This window comes from Salvelinus namaycush, chromosome 12 (genome assembly GCF_016432855.1).
Source record: "Salvelinus namaycush isolate Seneca chromosome 12, SaNama_1.0, whole genome shotgun sequence".
Taxonomy (NCBI): Eukaryota; Metazoa; Chordata; class Actinopteri; order Salmoniformes; family Salmonidae; genus Salvelinus; species Salvelinus namaycush.
This window is the reverse complement of record NC_052318.1, coordinates 25,968,891-25,987,692: the sequence shown is the minus strand read 5'-3', so window position 1 is coordinate 25,987,692 and position 18,802 is coordinate 25,968,891. Positions and strand designations below refer to the sequence as shown.

Below are 18,802 nucleotides of genomic sequence, written 5' to 3'. Positions count from 1 at the left end.
CCACGAAATTGAGGATAAAAAAAATAAGGGGAAAAAAGTATGGAAGAACACTATTTCATATGGAACTTTAGGACTGAAATATAAGAGCTATGCACAAAGTAAATGTCATGTTCTCCATCAACATCATCACCATCATCATCATAACAATGTGTCCCTGCACATGCCTACCGTTTACTATGCCCTACATACAAACACTGAAGTGCAACAGTACAATCAGATTTTTGGTTTTGCTGACTGGCTTTAGAGTTTTCATAAGGGCTGTCTAGTGTCATTTGTACCAGTTAGCGGTGAATGTGTGTGGTTGTCAAATGCGATTGGCTTTGGCGGCGGAGCCAGCCACTCAAAGCACTGTAGAAAGTAAAGTTGTATTTTGCACAGAGTTATTAGGCTATTATTATGGAGCTTGAAGTGAACAGTGCCTTCTCCCACTTTACAGGCGGACAATTAGAATCATCATGAATGGACACTATCAGCACATCAATGGTGCAGAGAGGGAGTAATTGATATATAGAAAGCTTATGGGACAATGAATCAGTTTGATTCCTAACTAAACTGTCTTTCATTGTGTCCGAACTCAATGGCTGACTACGGCTTCAACAGTAGAGCCAGAATGTACTGTTTGGGGCATGTTGGGTTCAGAATGCATAGGCTTAAGTCACTTACCCTCTTCTTCTTCTTTTTATCTTGCAGATGACCCAAGAACAGTGCACTCATAGGAACAATGTCCAGAGCTCAGAGAAACCACATGTGTACAAAGTGGGGATTTACGGCTGGCGGAAACGTTGCCTTTACTTCTTTGTGCTCCTGTTAATGATCCTGATCCTGGTCAACCTCGCTTTAACCATCTGGATAGTAAAGGTCATGAATTTCAGCATAGTAAGTCCTACTCCCTACCTGCCGGTCTCTTTTTATTTGTGATTTATTTTTATGACTGTTGGGGCATTGATTATTTGATTTGCTTAGAAGTGTGCTGGAATAATAGGGTTTTTCTCCACAGGGGGACTATAATGACGGGCTGGTAATTGCGAGCTGTGGCACTTTAGTACAGCGACTTCATTTTCACTCACAGTGGTCGATCTGCTGTGGTCTTAGTCCACTTAGCTAACTCCAAGCTAGGGGTCTCTCTCCTCCCCTCCTCTCTCCTATTTCTCCCCTACTTCTATCCCTGCATGTTAGTTTCCGAGTACCCCACTGTTCTTTCTTCTCTAACGGAGAGAGTTCAACTGAGGGCATGTTTAGTACAACAACCTCAAAGTACCAGTCTAGAACCAATGACACTGTCACTTCCTGCACAGGAGAGAGGTGACAGCGCAGGATGCAGGTTGGCATTTATTGTCATAGGGTGACATCAGCAAAGGAGAGTGGTGACATCAGGGCCATACACTAAAGTATATCATACATGTGTACCATTCACATTAATGCCGTGCATACAGTACTTAGCTCTAGACTGCGGAGTTTGACATTCATTTCCACTGTGATTCTCTGTATATCTGTTGTATGTCTGTAGCTCAAGCCCTGTGAGCCATGCCGTTTGAGTTTCTGGCTAGTAATCCTCAGCACCTGCGATGAGTCAGATACTTGTAGTGCTGTATGCCTCCCCTCCTTGTCTGAATAAACCATGAGAACAGGTTGATGTTTTACAGTGGAGTTTCATCTGAGTTGCACTCCGAGGTCTAACTGGTGTGTCCGTCTGCATCTGTGCTGGACACTGGGTGGCTATATAAGGGTTCTAACCTTTATCCAAATAGATGCAAGTGGGATGTCATGGCAAGTGGGATGTCATGGCAAAAGTGATCCAGTTAAATTGCAGTATAAAACTTTGATTTTACCATCATCCTTGTAGGGAAGGAACTACAGTCCCTTTAAAAGCTTAATGTATGTGGGCGGGGAGCTTGTATTCATGAGCTCTCCTTGAGCAGCACTTTGAAACACCCTTGTGGTCGTTCCCAGGTAAGAAGGTAAACCAAAAAGTATTATTTCCATGATTCCAAGCCTAAATAGTGTACCTCACCCCATTTTCTCTGCAAAATGCTCTCATGGTCAACAGAACTGAAAATGAACTGTTGAATATCAGACAAACAGCAGCAATACGCAAATATATGTATATTGTTTTGAAACTAATTAGAGAAGACAGTTCACTGATACACTTCTTCAGCAGAATTAGTAAAGCCTGAGTCACCTTAGAAACTTAGGCATAAGGGAATGTACATGAAAACCTGGACAATTTATTGGTGCTTCTGCATAAGCATTATAAATTACAATATGTATTGATCAGACATTTACTTGATCATTTACAATTGGCCAGCATAGCTGAAATATTGATCAACATGAACACTCATGATAAATAAAGATGAGAAATAATTGTGAGACATTTTTTGTTGTTGTTGCTATAAGCCTAATATAGGCACCCAGCCACCCTACTGTCACGAATATTTAGGTGTGGAAGGTAGGAGTCAGGCACAGAGAGCAGAGGGTTCAATAATAGACGATTTAATTCTCTCCGTCAAAAACAAACAGTTACGCCAAACACAGGGCGCAGCAACACTGACCCGCCCAAACACACAGGGCAAAAAGATCCGGAGAGAAAAAGAAATCCAACACCGACATTGAACACAAAATAATCCCGCACAAAACCCCAGCGGCCCTAACAAGCTTACATAGACCAGAAATCAAGAAACACAAAAAGAAACAGGTGCAACTAATAAGACTAAACCAACAGACAAGGGAAAAAGGGATCGTGGCGGCTAGTAGGCCGGTGACGACGACCGCCGAGCGCCACCCGAACAGGCAGGGGAGCCACCCTCGGCGGGAGTCGTGACACCTACAGTGTGCAGGACCCCATTAATTTGTACAATTTGTAACACTCATCTCTCGTCCGAATGCCTGAATAAAACGATACAAAGTAACAAAATGAGACATGTCACGTAAAAAAGAGATTGATGGGGAGGGGAGCAGGAGAGGACGGGGACTCATGTACCCCGCTTCAATCAAGCGGGCGTCATTCACCCTGAAGATTGAAGCGGGAGACTCCTCCAGCTATGGCCTCCTTGTCAGGCCTGGGATGGACATCTCGCACAGCTTCCCCTCGTTGAAGTGGAGATCCAGGAACCTGTCTACGTAGCCTGTAATGTTTTTGAAAAGGGACATTTTTAAAATCAAATCTAATTGTATTTGTCACATATACGTTTAGCAGATGTTATTTTGGGTGTAGCAAAATGCTTGTGTTTCTAGCTCCAACAGTGCAGTAATATCTAACATTTCACAACAATACACACAACCTAAAAGTAAAAGAATGGAGTTAAGAAATTTATAAATATTAGGATGAGCAATGTCGGAGTGTCATAGACTAAATACAGTAGAATAGAATACAGTATATACATATGAGACTAGTGTTCCATTATTAAAGTGGCCAGTGATTTCGAGTCTATGTATATGGGGCAGCAGCCTCTAAGGTGCAGGGTTACGTAACTGGGTGGAAGCCGCCTAGTGATGGCTATTTAACAGTCTGATGGCCTTGAGATAGAAGCTGTTTTTCAGTCTCCCGGTCCCAGCTTTGATGCACCTGTACTGACCTCTCCTTCTGGATGATAACAGGGTGAACAGGCAGCGGCTCGGGTGGTTGTTGTCCTTGATGATCTTTTTGGCTTTCCTGTGACATCGGGTGCTGTAGGTGTCCTAAAGGGCAGGTAGTTTGCCCCCAATGATGCGTTGGGCAGACAGCATCACCCTCTGGAGAGCCCTGTAGTTGTGGGTGGTGCAGTTGCCGACCAGGCGGTGATACAGCCCGACAGGATGCTCTCAATTTGTTAAATGGGTAGTGAATTGAATGTCCTTTTATTTACTGTTCTGAGTTATGATGTTATCAATTTGTTGATGTAGTGATCTACTCAGATCTACAATGTGTTTTCTGGTGTTTTTAAAGTGCTCAATTGTAAATATACAATATTTGGTTGAGCACTTTTTTGTGAAACTTTTCAATGTTTGTATATGGAATTTTTGTGTGCCTGAAATCCTCAATTGATTTGAAACGAATTAATATGACTTACAGTATGTTGGGTCTGTCTTCACAGACTTTACAGCATATCCCCCATTCTTTTTTGGGAAAGCTGATTTTGTATCACAGCATTCCTGCTGCGGTGGTTGCCTGGGAAGCTGTGCAGACAGAGTAGATGCTGAATTTTCTAAAATGCATATCATTACAAATTTGATGAAGTGAATTAATAATATGCCTGCCTCCTAAATCCAAGCGTTTGACTCGGGGGGAGGGGACCAGTAACTTTATGATCAACTTTGTCAATGTACCAGCTACAGTCATTTTTCATAACTGGGTCAACCTACTATGAACTGGTTTCATTCAAATATCATCCAATTTGATGAAAAACATGATTTTCACTGTTTGGAACCTTTAATTTAAATGATCCAATTGGTGATTAGAAAAGAATCCAGCCTTTTAGCAGTTGGACCATTGCTGATGCCCTCAACAACCCTCAGCAGCCACTAACCAATACATATTTCAGTAGGCCCTTACTACGGTATTCCTATTTTTCCTTAATAGTGTAACTAGAGACCGATCTATAAAGGCTTTAATACTTCACCAGTTAACTTCTCTGCGCTACGGATCCCTTTAGCGGGATCATTTTCCTAAACAACCGCTGAATTGCAGGGTGCAAAATATTACTAAAAATATTTATAATCATGCAATCACAAGTGAAATATACCAAAACACAGCTTAGCTTGTTGTTAATCCACCTATCGTGTCAGATTTTGAAAATATGCATTGCAGCGAAAGCAATCCAAGCTTTTGTGAGTGTATCAATCAATGCTAGAACAGCTAGCCCCAAATTAGCATGGTCACGAAAGTCAGAAAAGCAATAAAATTAATCGCTTACCTTTGATAATCTTCGGATGTTTGCACTCACGAGACTCCCAGTTACAAAATAAATGTTATTTATGTTCGATAAATATTACTTTTATAACAAAAAAACGCCATTTGGGTTGCGCGTTATGTTCAGAAACCCAAAGCCTCGTTCCGTTCGACGAAAATTCCAAAAAGTATCCGTAATGTTCGTAGAAACATGTCAAATGTTTTTTATAATCAATCCTCAGGTTGTTTTTAACAAACATAATCGATAATATTTCAAACGGACCGTAACCTATTCAATAAAAGAGAGAAAGAAAATGGAGAGCTACCCCTCTCGCGCGCAGGAACTAATCAAAGGACACCTGACTACTTTTGAAATATCTCGCACATTTTTCAAAATAAAAGCCTGAAACTATGTCTAAAGCCTGGTCACAGCCTGAGGAAGCCATTGGAAAAGAAATCTGGTTGATACCCCTTTAAATGGAAGAAAGACGGGCAAGGAAACACAGATTTAAAAATAAAAAAATCACTTCCGGGTTAGATTTCCTCAGGTTTTCGCCTGCAGAATCAGTTTTGTTATACTCACAGACAATATTTTGACAATTCTGGAAACTTTGGAGTGTTTTCTATCCTAATCTGTAAATTATATGCATATTCTACGATCTGGACCTGAGAAATAGTCAGTTTACCTTGGGAACGTTATTTAAAAATACATAAAAATCTCACCCCTATCGTCAAGAGGTTTTAACAGACCTCTTTTCTGGATGTTATGTATTCCTATGTGATTTCATACAGGGTGCAATGAACGGAGCAGGTTTCAAATCATATTCCTTGATGGTGCCAGAATTTATAGAATCATTTTGCATACAGTATCATTTTAACTTCTTATGGCTGCAGCCCGGCGTCGGTACACTTATGACAACAGCCACTTCAAGTGCAGGGCGCGAAATTCAAAATATATTTTTTTTAAATATTTAACTTTCACACATTAACAAGTCCAATACAGCAAATGAAAGGTACACATCTTGTGAATCCAGCCAACATGTCCGATTTTTAAAATGTTTTACAGCGAAAACAGCACGTATATTTATGTTAGCTCACCACCAAATACAAAAAAGGACAGACATTTTTCACAGCACAGGTAGCATGCACAAAGCCAACCTAACTAACCAAGAACCAACCAAACTAACCAAGAAACAACTTCATCAGATGACAGTCTTATAACATGTTATACAATAAATCTATGTTTTGTTCGAAAAATTTGCATATTTCAGGTATAAATCATAGTTTACATTGCAGCTACAATCAGAAATTGCACCGAAAGCAGCCATAATAATTACAGACACCAACGTCAAATACCTAAATACTCATCATAAAACATTTCTGAAAAATACATAGTGTACAGCAAATGAAAGACAGGCATCTTGTGATTCCAGCCAATATTTCCGATTTATTAAGTGTTTTACAGCGAAAACACAATATAGCGTTATATTAGCTTACCACAATAGCCAAAAATACAAGCCATTTCCCAGCAGTAAAAGTTAGCGATCGTGACAAACCAGTAAAAGATATATAATTTTTGACTAACCTTGATATTCTTCATCAGATGACAGTCCTATAACATCAGGTTATACATACACTTATGTTTTGTTCGAAAATGTGCATATTTAGAGCTGAAATCAGTGGTTATACAATGTGCTAACGTAGCTACTATTTCCCACAATGTCCGGATATTTTTCTGACACTTTTTCTGACACACATATTCTGACCAAATAGCTATTCATAAACATAACTAAAAAATACATGTTGTATAGGAAATGATAGATCCATTAGTTCTTAATGAAATCGCAGTGTTAGAATTCTAAAAAATAACTTCATTACGACATCCAGCTTCGGTATAGCTAGAGTACCCAAAAGTTGGGCGCCGACGACTAATTCACATGTACGACAGATATATGAAATAGCATCATAAAATGTTTCTTACTTTTGCTGATCTTCCATCAGAATGTTGGACAAGGGGTCCTTTGTCAAGAACAATCGTTGTTTGGATTTAGAACGGCCACTTTCCCTCTCGATTTAGCAAGCACACTAGCCAAGTGGCACGAATCTCTCCATCGTCAACAAAGTCAGAGAACGGAACACGGCAAAACTCCCGAAAAAATTTCAATAATCTGATTAAACTATATTGAAAAAACATACTTTACGATGATATGGTCACATGTATCAAATAAAATCAAAGCCGGAGATAGTAGTCGCCTATAACGGCAGCTAAACAGAAGGCAAATCCAGGTACCTTCTCGCGCTCTCCAGAAAACCGGAAATGGGGGACACGTCATACAAAGAGCTTGTATTCCACTTCAGACCAAGATAAACACTCAATTTCTTCTCTCACCGCCTCTTGACATCCAGGGGAAGGTCTATGAAGTGCATGTATACTAATACGTATCATGCCCATTTATAGGCAGGAAGTAGAACAGAGCCTCGATTTCAGACTTTCCACTTCCTGGTCAGGAAGTTTGTGCCAAATGAGTTCTGTTTGACTCACAGATATAATTCAAACGGTTTTAGAAACTAGAGAGTGTTTTCTATCCAATAGTAATAATAATATGCATATTGTACGAGCAAGAATTGAGTACGAGGCCGTTTGAAATGGGCACCTTTTATCTGGCTACTCAATACTGCCCCTGCAGCCCAAACAGGTTAATGAATAGACATCCGTGAATGCTTCTTGAACGTTTGTTTTAATGTAATATATTTGAAACGGCTACAAAACTCAGCAATTCTGACAATTTCTTTGGCATATTTTTACCACTATTCTGGCAATATTTTGCTAGATACATAACTGACATACTTGGGCCATCATGTTGTGTTGTCCTCATTATAACACACATTTTAAGCCATTATTGGTCTTATTACACCAATTATTCTATTCAGTTCTGGCCATTCAAAATCAATGCAGTTCCTCCCCATTGAAATACATGGCTGCTGGGACTGATTATAGACTAAATCTATGATGAATTTATATAGGGTCTCATTGTTCTGTGTAAAATGTGGTATAGTTATCAGATTCTAGGGTACACTCTTAGGTTATTTTCATACATAGTTCTGAGCTATAGTTCGAATCAGAGTTTAATTGTTTGTGACATTGTATTTTTTCACATTGCCAAATATCAAATAACTAAAATGCCTAAACAAAACCATATGTTCTTACATGTTCAAGTAATTTGTTTATTTGAAAAAATGCTCACGTTAAATGAATCTATGATTATCGAGAAGCATAACTTGTCCCAAACTTCATATTACTTACACTTTGGCGTTCCAACAACATGCAGGAGGAAACAGTGCAATAGACACTGTAACTGCGAGGTGAGTAGGCTATAATAAGTAGCCTATATCCCCAGTATAGACCCCGTCTCCCTTAATCTGCATCGGATGCGTTCATAAATGCGTTGCTACTCACAGAATGTTTCAGAGCGATCAAGTTATGATTCAAACAACCAATAATAATGCACACCTCTGGTGATTTTCCTGTGTTTGGTCTGGACCACGTTCTCACCTGCAGCGAACCGCACCGTGGTATGAATGAAATTGGACAGAGACCACCCTTTTTGAACAACCATGGTGAGTTGTTTACTGCACTCCCAAGTACCAGTCCAAACAAACAAATCTAAGGAAATACTCTCCAAACCAATTTGGTCTGAAAGCACCCGTAGCGCCTTTTTTTCAATCTAGAACCTAAAATGGTTATTCAGGTGTCTCCATAGGAGAACACTTTGAAAAACCCTTTTTGGTTCTAGCTATAACCCTTTACACAGAGGGTTCTACATGGAACCCAAACGGGTTCTACCTGGAACCAAAAATGGTTATCATATGGGGACAGCCAAAGAACCCTTTTGGAACCCATTTATTTAAGAGTGCACCATGTGATAACAGAGCACATCCCAATACTGTCCATTCTGGCTCCATAGACACAAAAATGCATAAATGTATGACCTTGGACCCCCCAAGGTGGGCACATATAGATGTCATTACCATTCCAATTGTTTCATACCTTAATATGTATTGTATTAAGTTAATACCTTATCAAATTGCCTTCGAAAACCCACAAAAATAACCCACAGACATGAAAATTATCATTAGACTTTGCCACCCCAAGTGGACAAATATGTGAAATTTGGCCTGCTGGCCCATGGACTATAAAGGTATTGCTGTCTCATGTACTTTAAATGGTCTCAAGGTCACAGGTTGTATGGAAAGAGTTTGATGACAGAACTGGAGATCCATGGAGGCAGAAGAGCAGATGGCTAATTTACAGATTTATGTTGTATTTAATTGCTCCGAAGCCCAACAGTGCTGCATGACACATCAAGGATGGGGTTTGGATGAAAGTCGAGTTACAGTGGGACTGTGAAAATGAATGCGGAGAGGGTGGTTGGAGTGTGTGTGTGTGTGTGTGTGTGTGTGTGTGTGTGTGTGTGTGTGTGTGTGTGTGTGTGTGTGTGTGTGTGTGTGTGTGTGTGTGTGTGTGTCTGTGCGTGCTTACATTATGTATTTGTACAAAAAGATGTCCAGTCCTGAACTAACTATCTTTGCTGTATATTTTTTCAGTATAACCCGGAATGACCCTTCAAACCATTCATCTGTTCTGAATGCAGAATTAGTCAAACAAAGTTCAGAAAGATTGCAAAGCTATGACCAGGATGAACACAAATGACAGGTGGCACATGTAATACTCCTCAGTATTTCAATAACATGTATTTTACTGACAAGGAAATGTAAATATATTCCCATTAAATGTTCATTAAATATTTCCATTACATTTCCATTCCCAGGTGATTGTAATGCAAAATAAGCAATTTTCAGACTGCTAGGTTTCTCAGGGAATAGAATTTGCCACTATTTTCCAGCTTGCATGAGATCATAATGCCACGCCCTGATCTGTTTCATCTGTCCTTGTGATTGTCTCCACCCCCTCCAGGTGTCGCTTATTTTTTTGTGTAATGATACGTAAGATATTTTCATCAGTAGAATGTTATTCATATCATAAACAGCACTGCCACAATACTGCCTGTTTTAATTCAAGCCTCCACTCTATCCATCTTCACAAGCAGCTTGTCAAAACGTAGAATGCCAGAGCTACAGGTCAACAGTGAATGAGTCAAATCTCTTCCGTTGCACGTTTCCCCACACACACACTCTCACATACACAGGCCTACTGGGCAGTTTCACCCCAGAATTAACTGAACTCTTGGGGAGGAAGCAATAAGTATCGGTTGAGAAGCTGGAGCTGGTTGTGTTTCAATGACAGAGTTGGTGAGGTCTCTGATCCCCTAGGCTGTCTTTTTATGAGCGTTTAGTAATTGCAGTTCTGTGTCTTCAAAGTACAACAAAGGAAGTAGCTAGCTGTAGGAGTCCGAGTCAGTGTCCAGTCACAGAGCTGGCTTGATGCCAGACCAAGCAGATTCAAACAGTAGGCCGTAATTCCTCAGACTCCCACTCTCCCTCTGAGACCTAGTGCTTGTCTGAACTCCTCGTCGTGTTAAATATGGATGTTCTAATGCAAGTGAAACTCTGGTCTATATTATGACAGATTAAAGTACCTTGCACTCCTTGCTATTGCAGCACACAATTACAAAGTTAATGAGAAAACGGAGACAGATCTATTGGCAGTAGTCATATCTGGGTTCCCCTGTTTAAATTCATATAATTTTACTGTTCTGGACTGGGCTAACAAGGTGAACTTTACTAACGTCATGTGTCAGCAGTAATGGTAATTAGCAACATTGTCCTTATCCTGGCTATTCCTGTAAAACTCACTCATACTAATAAACCTTCCTCATTAAGAGCAGGAAGAGAGATAAGTGGGGCATACAGATTCAGACACGTCTTGGCACGTGTCAGAGACAGATGAGTCATGCAGGGTTACATAAACCTTGTCTTTTCCCCAACCTCCTCCACTGTGCTTGCTGCTGCAGTATTTTTTAACCATGGGCAGAAAGGTTACAAAGCTCTTTGTCCTGAGAATCAGAGGTAGCCATCCTATTCAAACAGGAGCCTTGCTGCTCAGGTTCTATCTGCTCTCCATGCCAGGCCATCCTGCACCGCTGGCCTTGCCTGGGAGAGGCTTCTATCTAATGTGGTGAGAGGGGAGCATGGGTGGCCTCCCTGGAGCAGCTGCTCCACCCAAGACATCCATCCATAGCCCTCGCAGTCCTCTCTCTGGAACATGGATCATCGCTCTGGGCAGACTGATCTAGGGCTCAGGATGGAGCGGCAACAGTCCCGCTTTACGCTCCACAGGGCCAGAGACATATCATTCTCATCCCCAGGCCAGTTCTATGTTTTCTGGCCATGCTTTGTGCCACCACTTCACCCCACATTTGATTAGCACACCAATCTCTGATGAGGAGAGGACAGAACAGAAAGCCGGCACATTCACAATTCCCCAGTGTCACCATTGGGATGACCTCATTGTTCAGAAGTTTACTTTTTCTTTAATCCCCAGTACTTGATGCCAGCCTTTACAGAGTTCATCGTTTTCATTGGTGCTGCTTGTGCTCTCAGGCCTGGGCTGAGCTAAGCGGGGCGTGTCATATAAAGGGGCCGTGGAGCTTGTTCTTCTCTTCAGAGGCATAATTCCCATAAGGGGCACAGGGGCACATGCCCCCTTAGATTTTACCTTTAAAATTGTTTAGAATTATTTACATTTTGTTATTACATTTTTTCTCTAATACTACTTTTTTATGAAGTTGGCTTTAGCTAGCCCATATAGGTTCCATTTCAGGTTGTCAATCAAGTTAGAGTAGCTAGCTTGTCTTACGATCTAAACTGGCATGCTTGCTGGCAAGGTTGGTAGACTTTAGAAAAGCAAGCAATAACTAAATATACTGAATAAGACTCACTTTCCTTTCAATCGTTTATCCATATTTTAGCAGAGATGCAGAGAAGCATATTTAGTTCCTTAAAATAAATAACCACCAGTCAGGAGGATACAGACAGCTCCAGAGGTCTGATTAAATATGCAGAAAAATATATATATATTTTTTTTTTACATTGAATTAAGCTTAATGATTATGGCTCTAGATTGCAGGAAAAAGCGGTTTCAGGTGTTTGAAAAGGCTAGTCTCCAACTTATGCACAGGGGCCTAGCCCCCCTACGGACCACCCCCCAGCCATCCTCTCATACATTGTGCCCCCTCAGATTTTTGGGGTGCATAACTCCCCTGGTTCTGTTTGTTTATGGGAGCCAGTGAGGGGCCACGGTGGCAGCGCTAGTTTTCTGCCAGACTGAACATTTTGTCGTAGTCTATTAACCTCTGAGATGTTTATCCTATGTCTCTCTACATTCTCCACAGTCGTTCTCTCTGCTCACTACTATGTACTTTCTCTCGCTCTCTGATGCCCCATCTCTCTCTCTTTTGCTCTCTCTTTACTCTTTCTCTCTCTTTATCTCTCTCACACGGTCTCTCTCTATCTTACATTCTCTCTCATGGAACACTGCAGATTGTGTCTGAGCAGCAAGTCAGAGTTGGACAACTCGTCTTGTGTTGCTTTCACTGGCATGAGCAGAAAAGTCTATGGAGTATACTGTATAGTCTGGCTTTGTAATATATGTGGAATTAAATATACAACAAGCTGGAAGGCCACGTTTGTCATCATGTTGATTACCTGACAAATACACAGACATATGGTTATTTTATCTTCTGGTCCGCTTAATCAAAAGCAACTACACCATTACAGACCCAGCAACATTTGTCTCCACAATAAGACCATAGGTTCTACACATACTGTACGTGGTGCATGAATTGAGTTACCCCTCAATGCAAAGCTCTTGGAGACCTAGAAAATGAAAGTGCTGAATAAATGCAACCCATTCATCCATTCAATACATTTTTCTGCTCATTGATATCTGTCAATTATTTGTCCTCAAAATTTGAGGTTCATCGGCCATCACTGTAAATTTAACAAACCATGTTGTTTTGTCTCTTCATTTTGTTTGTTTGCAAAAATAAAACAATTAAATGTAATATACAGTACCAGTCAAAAGTTGACACACCTACTCATTCAAGGGTTGTTCTTTATTTTTACTATTTTCTACATTGTAAAATAATAGTGAAGACATCAAAAACATCAAAGCATACCACCCTGCATACCACTACTGGCTTGCTTCTGAAGCTAAGCAGGGTTGGTCCTGGTCAGGCCCTGGATGGGAGACCAGATGCTGCTGGAAGTGGTGTTGGAGGGCCAGTAGGAGGCACTCTTTCCTCTGGTCTAAAAAAAAAAAAAATATCCCAATGCCCCAGGGCAGTGATTGGGGACACTGCCCTGTGTAGGGTGCCGTCTTTCGGATGGGACGTTAAAACGGGTGTCCTGACTCTCTGAGGTCATTAAAGATCCCATGGCACTTATCGTAAGAGTAGGGGTGTTAACCCCGGTGTCCTGGCTAAATTCCCAATCTGGCCCTCAAACCATCATGGTCACCTAATAATCCCCAGTTTACAATTGGCTCATTCATCCCCCTCCTCTCCCCTGTAACTATTCCCCAGGTCGTTGCTGCAAATGAGAACGTGTTCTCAGTCAACTTACCTGGTAAAATAACGGTAAAATAAAATAAATAAATGAAATAACACATATGGAATCATGTAGTAACCAAAAAAGTGTGGTAATCAAAATACATTTTATATTTGAGATTCTTCAAAGTAGCCACCCTTTGCCTTGATGATCGCTTTGCACACTCTTGGCATTGTCTTAACCAGCTTCATAAGGTAGTCAGTCACCTGGAATGCATTTCAAAAACAGGTGTGACTTGTTAAAAGTTAAGATGGAAAGAAATGAACGTGTTTGAGCCAATAAGTTGTGTTGTGACAAGGTATGGGTGGTATACAGAAGATAGCCCTATTTGGTAAGACCAAGTCTATATTATGGCAAGAACAGCTCAAATAAGCAAAGAGACAACAGTCCATCGTTACTTTAAGACATGAAGATCAGTCAATTCAGAACAATTCAAGAACTTTTAAAGTTTCTTCAGGTGCAGTCGCAAAAGCCATCAAGCGCCTTGATGAAACTGGCTCTCATGAGGACTTCTGTCACGGTTTTCTTCCTGGGATGATGAAGGAGAGGACCAAAATGCAGCGCGGCTAGTGTTCAACATGATTTAATAAAGAAGAGACAATAACGTGAACACTATACAAAATACAAAATAACAAATGTGAAAACCGAGACAGTCCTATCTGGTGCAGAACACAAAGACAGAAGACAGGAAACAATCACCCACAAAATCCCAACACAAAACAAGCCTCCTATATATGATTCTCAATCAGGGACAACGATTGACAGCTGCCTCTGATTGAGAACCATATTAGGCTGGACACAGAAACAGACAAACTAGACACACAACATAGAATTCCCACCCAGCTCACGTCCTGACCAACACTAAACAAGCAAAACACATAAGAACTCTGGTCAGGACGTTACAACTTCCACAGGAAAGGAAGACCCAGAGTTACCTCTGCTGTGGAGGATAAGTTCATTAGAGTTTTCCAGCCTCAGAAATTGCAGCCCAAATAAATGCTTCACAGAGTTCAAATAACAGACACATCAACTGTTCAGAGGAAACTGCGTTAATCAGTCCTTCATGGTCGAATTGCTGCAAATAAACCATTAAAGGACACCAATAAGGAGGTGACTGCTTGGGCCAAGAAACACGAGCAATGGACATAGACGTTGGAAATCTGTCCTTTGGTCTGATGAGTACAAATTAGGTGAATGGATGATCTCCGCATGTGCGGATCCCACCGTGAAGTATGGAGGAGGGGGTGTGATGGTGTAGGGGTGCTTTCCTGGTGACACTGTCAGTGATTTATTTAAAATTCAAGATACACTTAATCAGCATAGCTACCACAGCATTCTGCAGCGATACACCATCCCATCTGGTTTGCACTTAGTGGGATCATTTGTTTTTCAACAGGACAATGACCCTACACACCTCCAGAATCTGTAGGGCTATTTGACCAAGAAGGAGAAGGATGGAGTGCTGCATCAGATGACCTGGCCTCCACAATCACCCAACCTCAACTCAGGATTGTGTCGAGGTACAGATCTGGGGAAGGCCATGAAAAAATGTCTGCAGCATTGAAGGTCCCCAAGAACACAGTGGCCTCCATCATTCTTAAATGGAAGAAGTTTGGAATCCCCAAAACTCTTCCTAGAGTTGGCCGCCTGGCCAAACTGAGCAATCGGGGGAGAAGGGCCTTGGTCAGGGAGGTGCCCAAGAACCCGATGGTCACTCTGACAGAGGTCTAGAGTTCCTCTGTGGAAATGGGAGAACCTTCCAGAAGGACAACCATTTCTGCAGCACTCCACAAGTCAGGCATTTATGGTAGTGGCCATACACAAGCCTTTCAGTAAAAGGCACATGCCAGCCCACTTGGAGTGCCAAAAGGCATCTAAATGACTCTCAGACCATGAGAAACAAGATTCTCTGGTCTGATGAAACCAAGATTGAACTCTTTGGCCTGAATGCCAAGCATCACGTCTAAAGGAAACCTGGCACCATCCCTATGGTGAAGCATGGGGTTGGCAGCATCTTGCTGTGGGGATTTTTTTCAGCGGCAGGGACTGGGAGACTAGTCAGGATCGAGGGAAAGATGAACGGAGCAAAGTATAGCAAGATCCTTGATGAAAACCAACTCCAGAATGCTCAGGACCTCAGACTGGGGCAAAGGTTCACGTTCCAACAGGACAACGATCCTAAGCACACAGCCAAGACAACGCAGGAGTGGCTTCAGGACAAGTCACTGAATGTCCTTGAGTGGCCCAGCCAGAGCCCGGACTTGAACCTGATCGAACATCTCTGGAGGCACCTGAAAATAGCTGTGCAGCGAAGCTCCCCTTCCAACCTGACAGAGCTTGAGAGGATCTGTAGAGAAGAATGGTTGAAACTGCCCCAATACAGGTGTGCCAAGCTTGTAGCATCATACCCAAGAATAACCAAGGCTGTAATCACTGCCAAAGGTGCTTCAACAATGTACTGAGTAAAGGTCTGAATACATATGTGAACCCTTTGGAATTATCTGGATTTCTACATAAATTGGTCAAAATTAGATTTGATAACTTACAACATCAGACAAACAAAGTCTGCTTCAACAAATAACACACACATTTATTGTATTTTTTCTTGTCTATATTGAATACATCATTTAAATATTCAGTGTAGGTTGGAAAATGTATGTGAACCACTAGGCTAATGACTTCTGCAAAAGCTAATTGGAGTCAGGAGTCAGCTAACCTGGAGTACAATCATTGAGACTAGATTGGAGATGTTGGTTAGAGCTGCCCTACCCTATAAAAAACACTCACAAAATTTGAGTTTGCTATTCACAAGAAGCTTTGCCTGATGTGAACCATGCCTCGAACAAAAGAGATCTCAGAAGACCCAAGAATAAGAATTGTTGACTTGCATAAAGCTGGAAAGGGTTACAAAAGTATCTCTAAAAGCCTTGATGTTCATCAGTCTACAGTAAGACAAATTGTCTATAAATGAAGAAAGTTCAGCACTCTTGCTACTCTCCCTAGGAGTGGCCATCCTGCAAAGATGACTGCAAGAGCACAGCGCAAAATGCTCAATGAGGTTAGGAAGAATCCTAGGTGTCAGCTAAAGACTTACAGAAATCTCTGGAACAAGCTAACATCTCTATTGACGAGTCTATGATACGTAAAACACTAAAGAAGAATGCTGTTCATGGGAGGACACCACAGAAGAAGCCACTGCTATCCAAAAAAAACATTGCTGCTCATCTGAAGTTCGCAAAAGAGCATCTGGATGTTCCAGTATATTCTGTGGACAGATTAAACTAACGTTGAGTTGTTTGAAAGGAACACACAACACTATCCGTGGAGGAAAGCACAGCACACCAACACCAAAACCTCATCCAAACTGTAAAGTATGGTGAAGGGAGCATCATGGTTTGGAGCTGTTTTGCTGCCTCATGCCCTGGACAGCTTGCTATTATCGACAGAAAAATGAATTCCCAATTCGCAGGAGAATGTAAGGTTCTGTTTGCCAATTGAAGCTCAACAGAAGTTGGGTGATGCAACAGGGCAACGACCCAAAACACAGCAGTAAATCAACAACAGAATGGCTTCAGAAGAAAATATATTCTGGAGAGGCCCAGTCAGAGTCCTGACCTCAACCCGATTGAGATGCTGTGGCATGACCTCAAGAGAGCGGTTCACACCAGACATCCCAAGAATATTGCTGAACTGAAACAGTTTTGTAAAGAGGAATGGTCCAAAATTCCTCCTGACCATTGTATAGGTCTGATTTGCAACTACAGAAAAATGTTATTTCCAATTAATGCAGAAGTCCAAGTAATTACAAAGGGTTCACATACTTTTTCTTGCCACTGTATGTAAATGTTTATTTTTATACATTAGCAAACATTTCTAAAAACATGTTTTTGCTTTGTCATGATGGGGTATTGTGTGTAGATTGATGAGGAAAAAAATGGATTTAATTCATTTTAGAATAAGGCTGTAACGTAACAAAAATGTGGGAAAAGGTGACTAAATACTTTCCGAAGGCACTGTATATACAACCGATGGTGACACATACACATATTTTAGCAGCTGCACACACAATGAGATAAAAGAACATTGACGAGCTTTGATTTTCCAATTCCCGTTAGTGTTTCAATGAGCTACACTAAAGGCTCCTCCGCTTTCCATTCCTGTATCAACTGAATAATAGTTTTCCCGTGAAGACCAGTCTCTGTCCTACATGAATTTGTCCACTTCGCTTTGAAACAACCCATTATCTCCCATGCAGCCTCCAGATTGCTGGATTCACTGCCTATTTAATTCTCACTCTGTCGATGATGTGTGGGCCGCTGACTGGCTGGCTCTCGCTCTGGACAATTAAGCCTCACTACACAGAAACAGCATGGAAAGGTCAAAGACAGAGAGCATGGAGAAATAGGCAGCTTGTTTTTCCACCATTCAGATGTAATTAATTTACAAAATGAAGAGTAGATTGGAGAATGGGCTGGAATTGGATTGTGTTTGAAAGTGTGAGGGGTGGATTGTAGGCCTACATACACAAGTGACTTTTCCACAACATTGTCCATATTAGGAGAGCATCCCCTTACACCACTTTCTCTCCCATGACTCGACACTTTAAAGAATCATACAAATAATATATTGTAAAGGTGCTGCATGCTTTCAGTCTCCTTCCTTCATTGTGTCATGGACCCCTTAGAGGTCTTACATCATCCTTGGTCTCCCTTTGAACAGACTTAAATGTACATAGAAATAACCACCATTCCTTTGTTTAGAGTGGAATGTGTTTGTACCTGCAGATAGATCATGTGACACGAAAAGGCAGGGGAAAATAGGAGTTTAAAGAGAAAGGGAGGTCATTGTCTCTTAAAAATGGAGATCAAAGACACTAGTGTTCTTTCCCTGAGGATGACTCATTGTACTGCAGTTTAACCGGTCAGTGGTGTTTGTGTAGTAGCCCCTGGATGACTCATAGTACTGCAGTTTAACCCCTCAGTGGTGTTTGTGTAGTAGCCCCTGGATGGTCATAGTACTGCAGTTTAACCGGTCAGTGGTGTTTGTGTAGTAGCCCCTGGATGACTCATAGTACTGCAGTTTAACCTGTCAGTGGTGTTTCTGTAGTAGCCCCTGGATGACTCATAGTACTGCAGTTTAACCCCTCAGTGGTGTTTGTGTAGTAGCCCCTGGATGGTCATAGTACTGCAGTTTAACCGGTCAGTGGTGTTTGTGTAGTAGACCCTGGATGACTCATAGTACTGCAGATTAACCTGTCAGTGGTGTTTGTGTAGTAGCCCCTGGATGGTCATAGTACTGCAGTTTAACCCCTCAGTGGTGTTTCTGTGGTAGCTGCTGGATGACCCATAGTACTGCAGTTTAACCTGTTAA

At 41.4% G+C, this 18,802-nt stretch overlaps 1 protein-coding gene across 1 annotated transcript in view; it reads left to right on the top strand.

Annotated features, from left to right (window-relative positions):
• Window positions 1-690: 690 nt before the first annotated feature.
• Window positions 691-18,802, top strand: part of LOC120056511 (delta-sarcoglycan-like) — an 80,796-nt gene continuing 62,684 nt past the window's right edge. Inside the window, exon 1 of the mRNA XM_039004689.1 lies at window positions 691-876. Within this exon, the coding sequence (XP_038860617.1) occupies window positions 691-876 (186 nt within the window). The remainder of the gene's footprint in view (window positions 877-18,802) is intronic.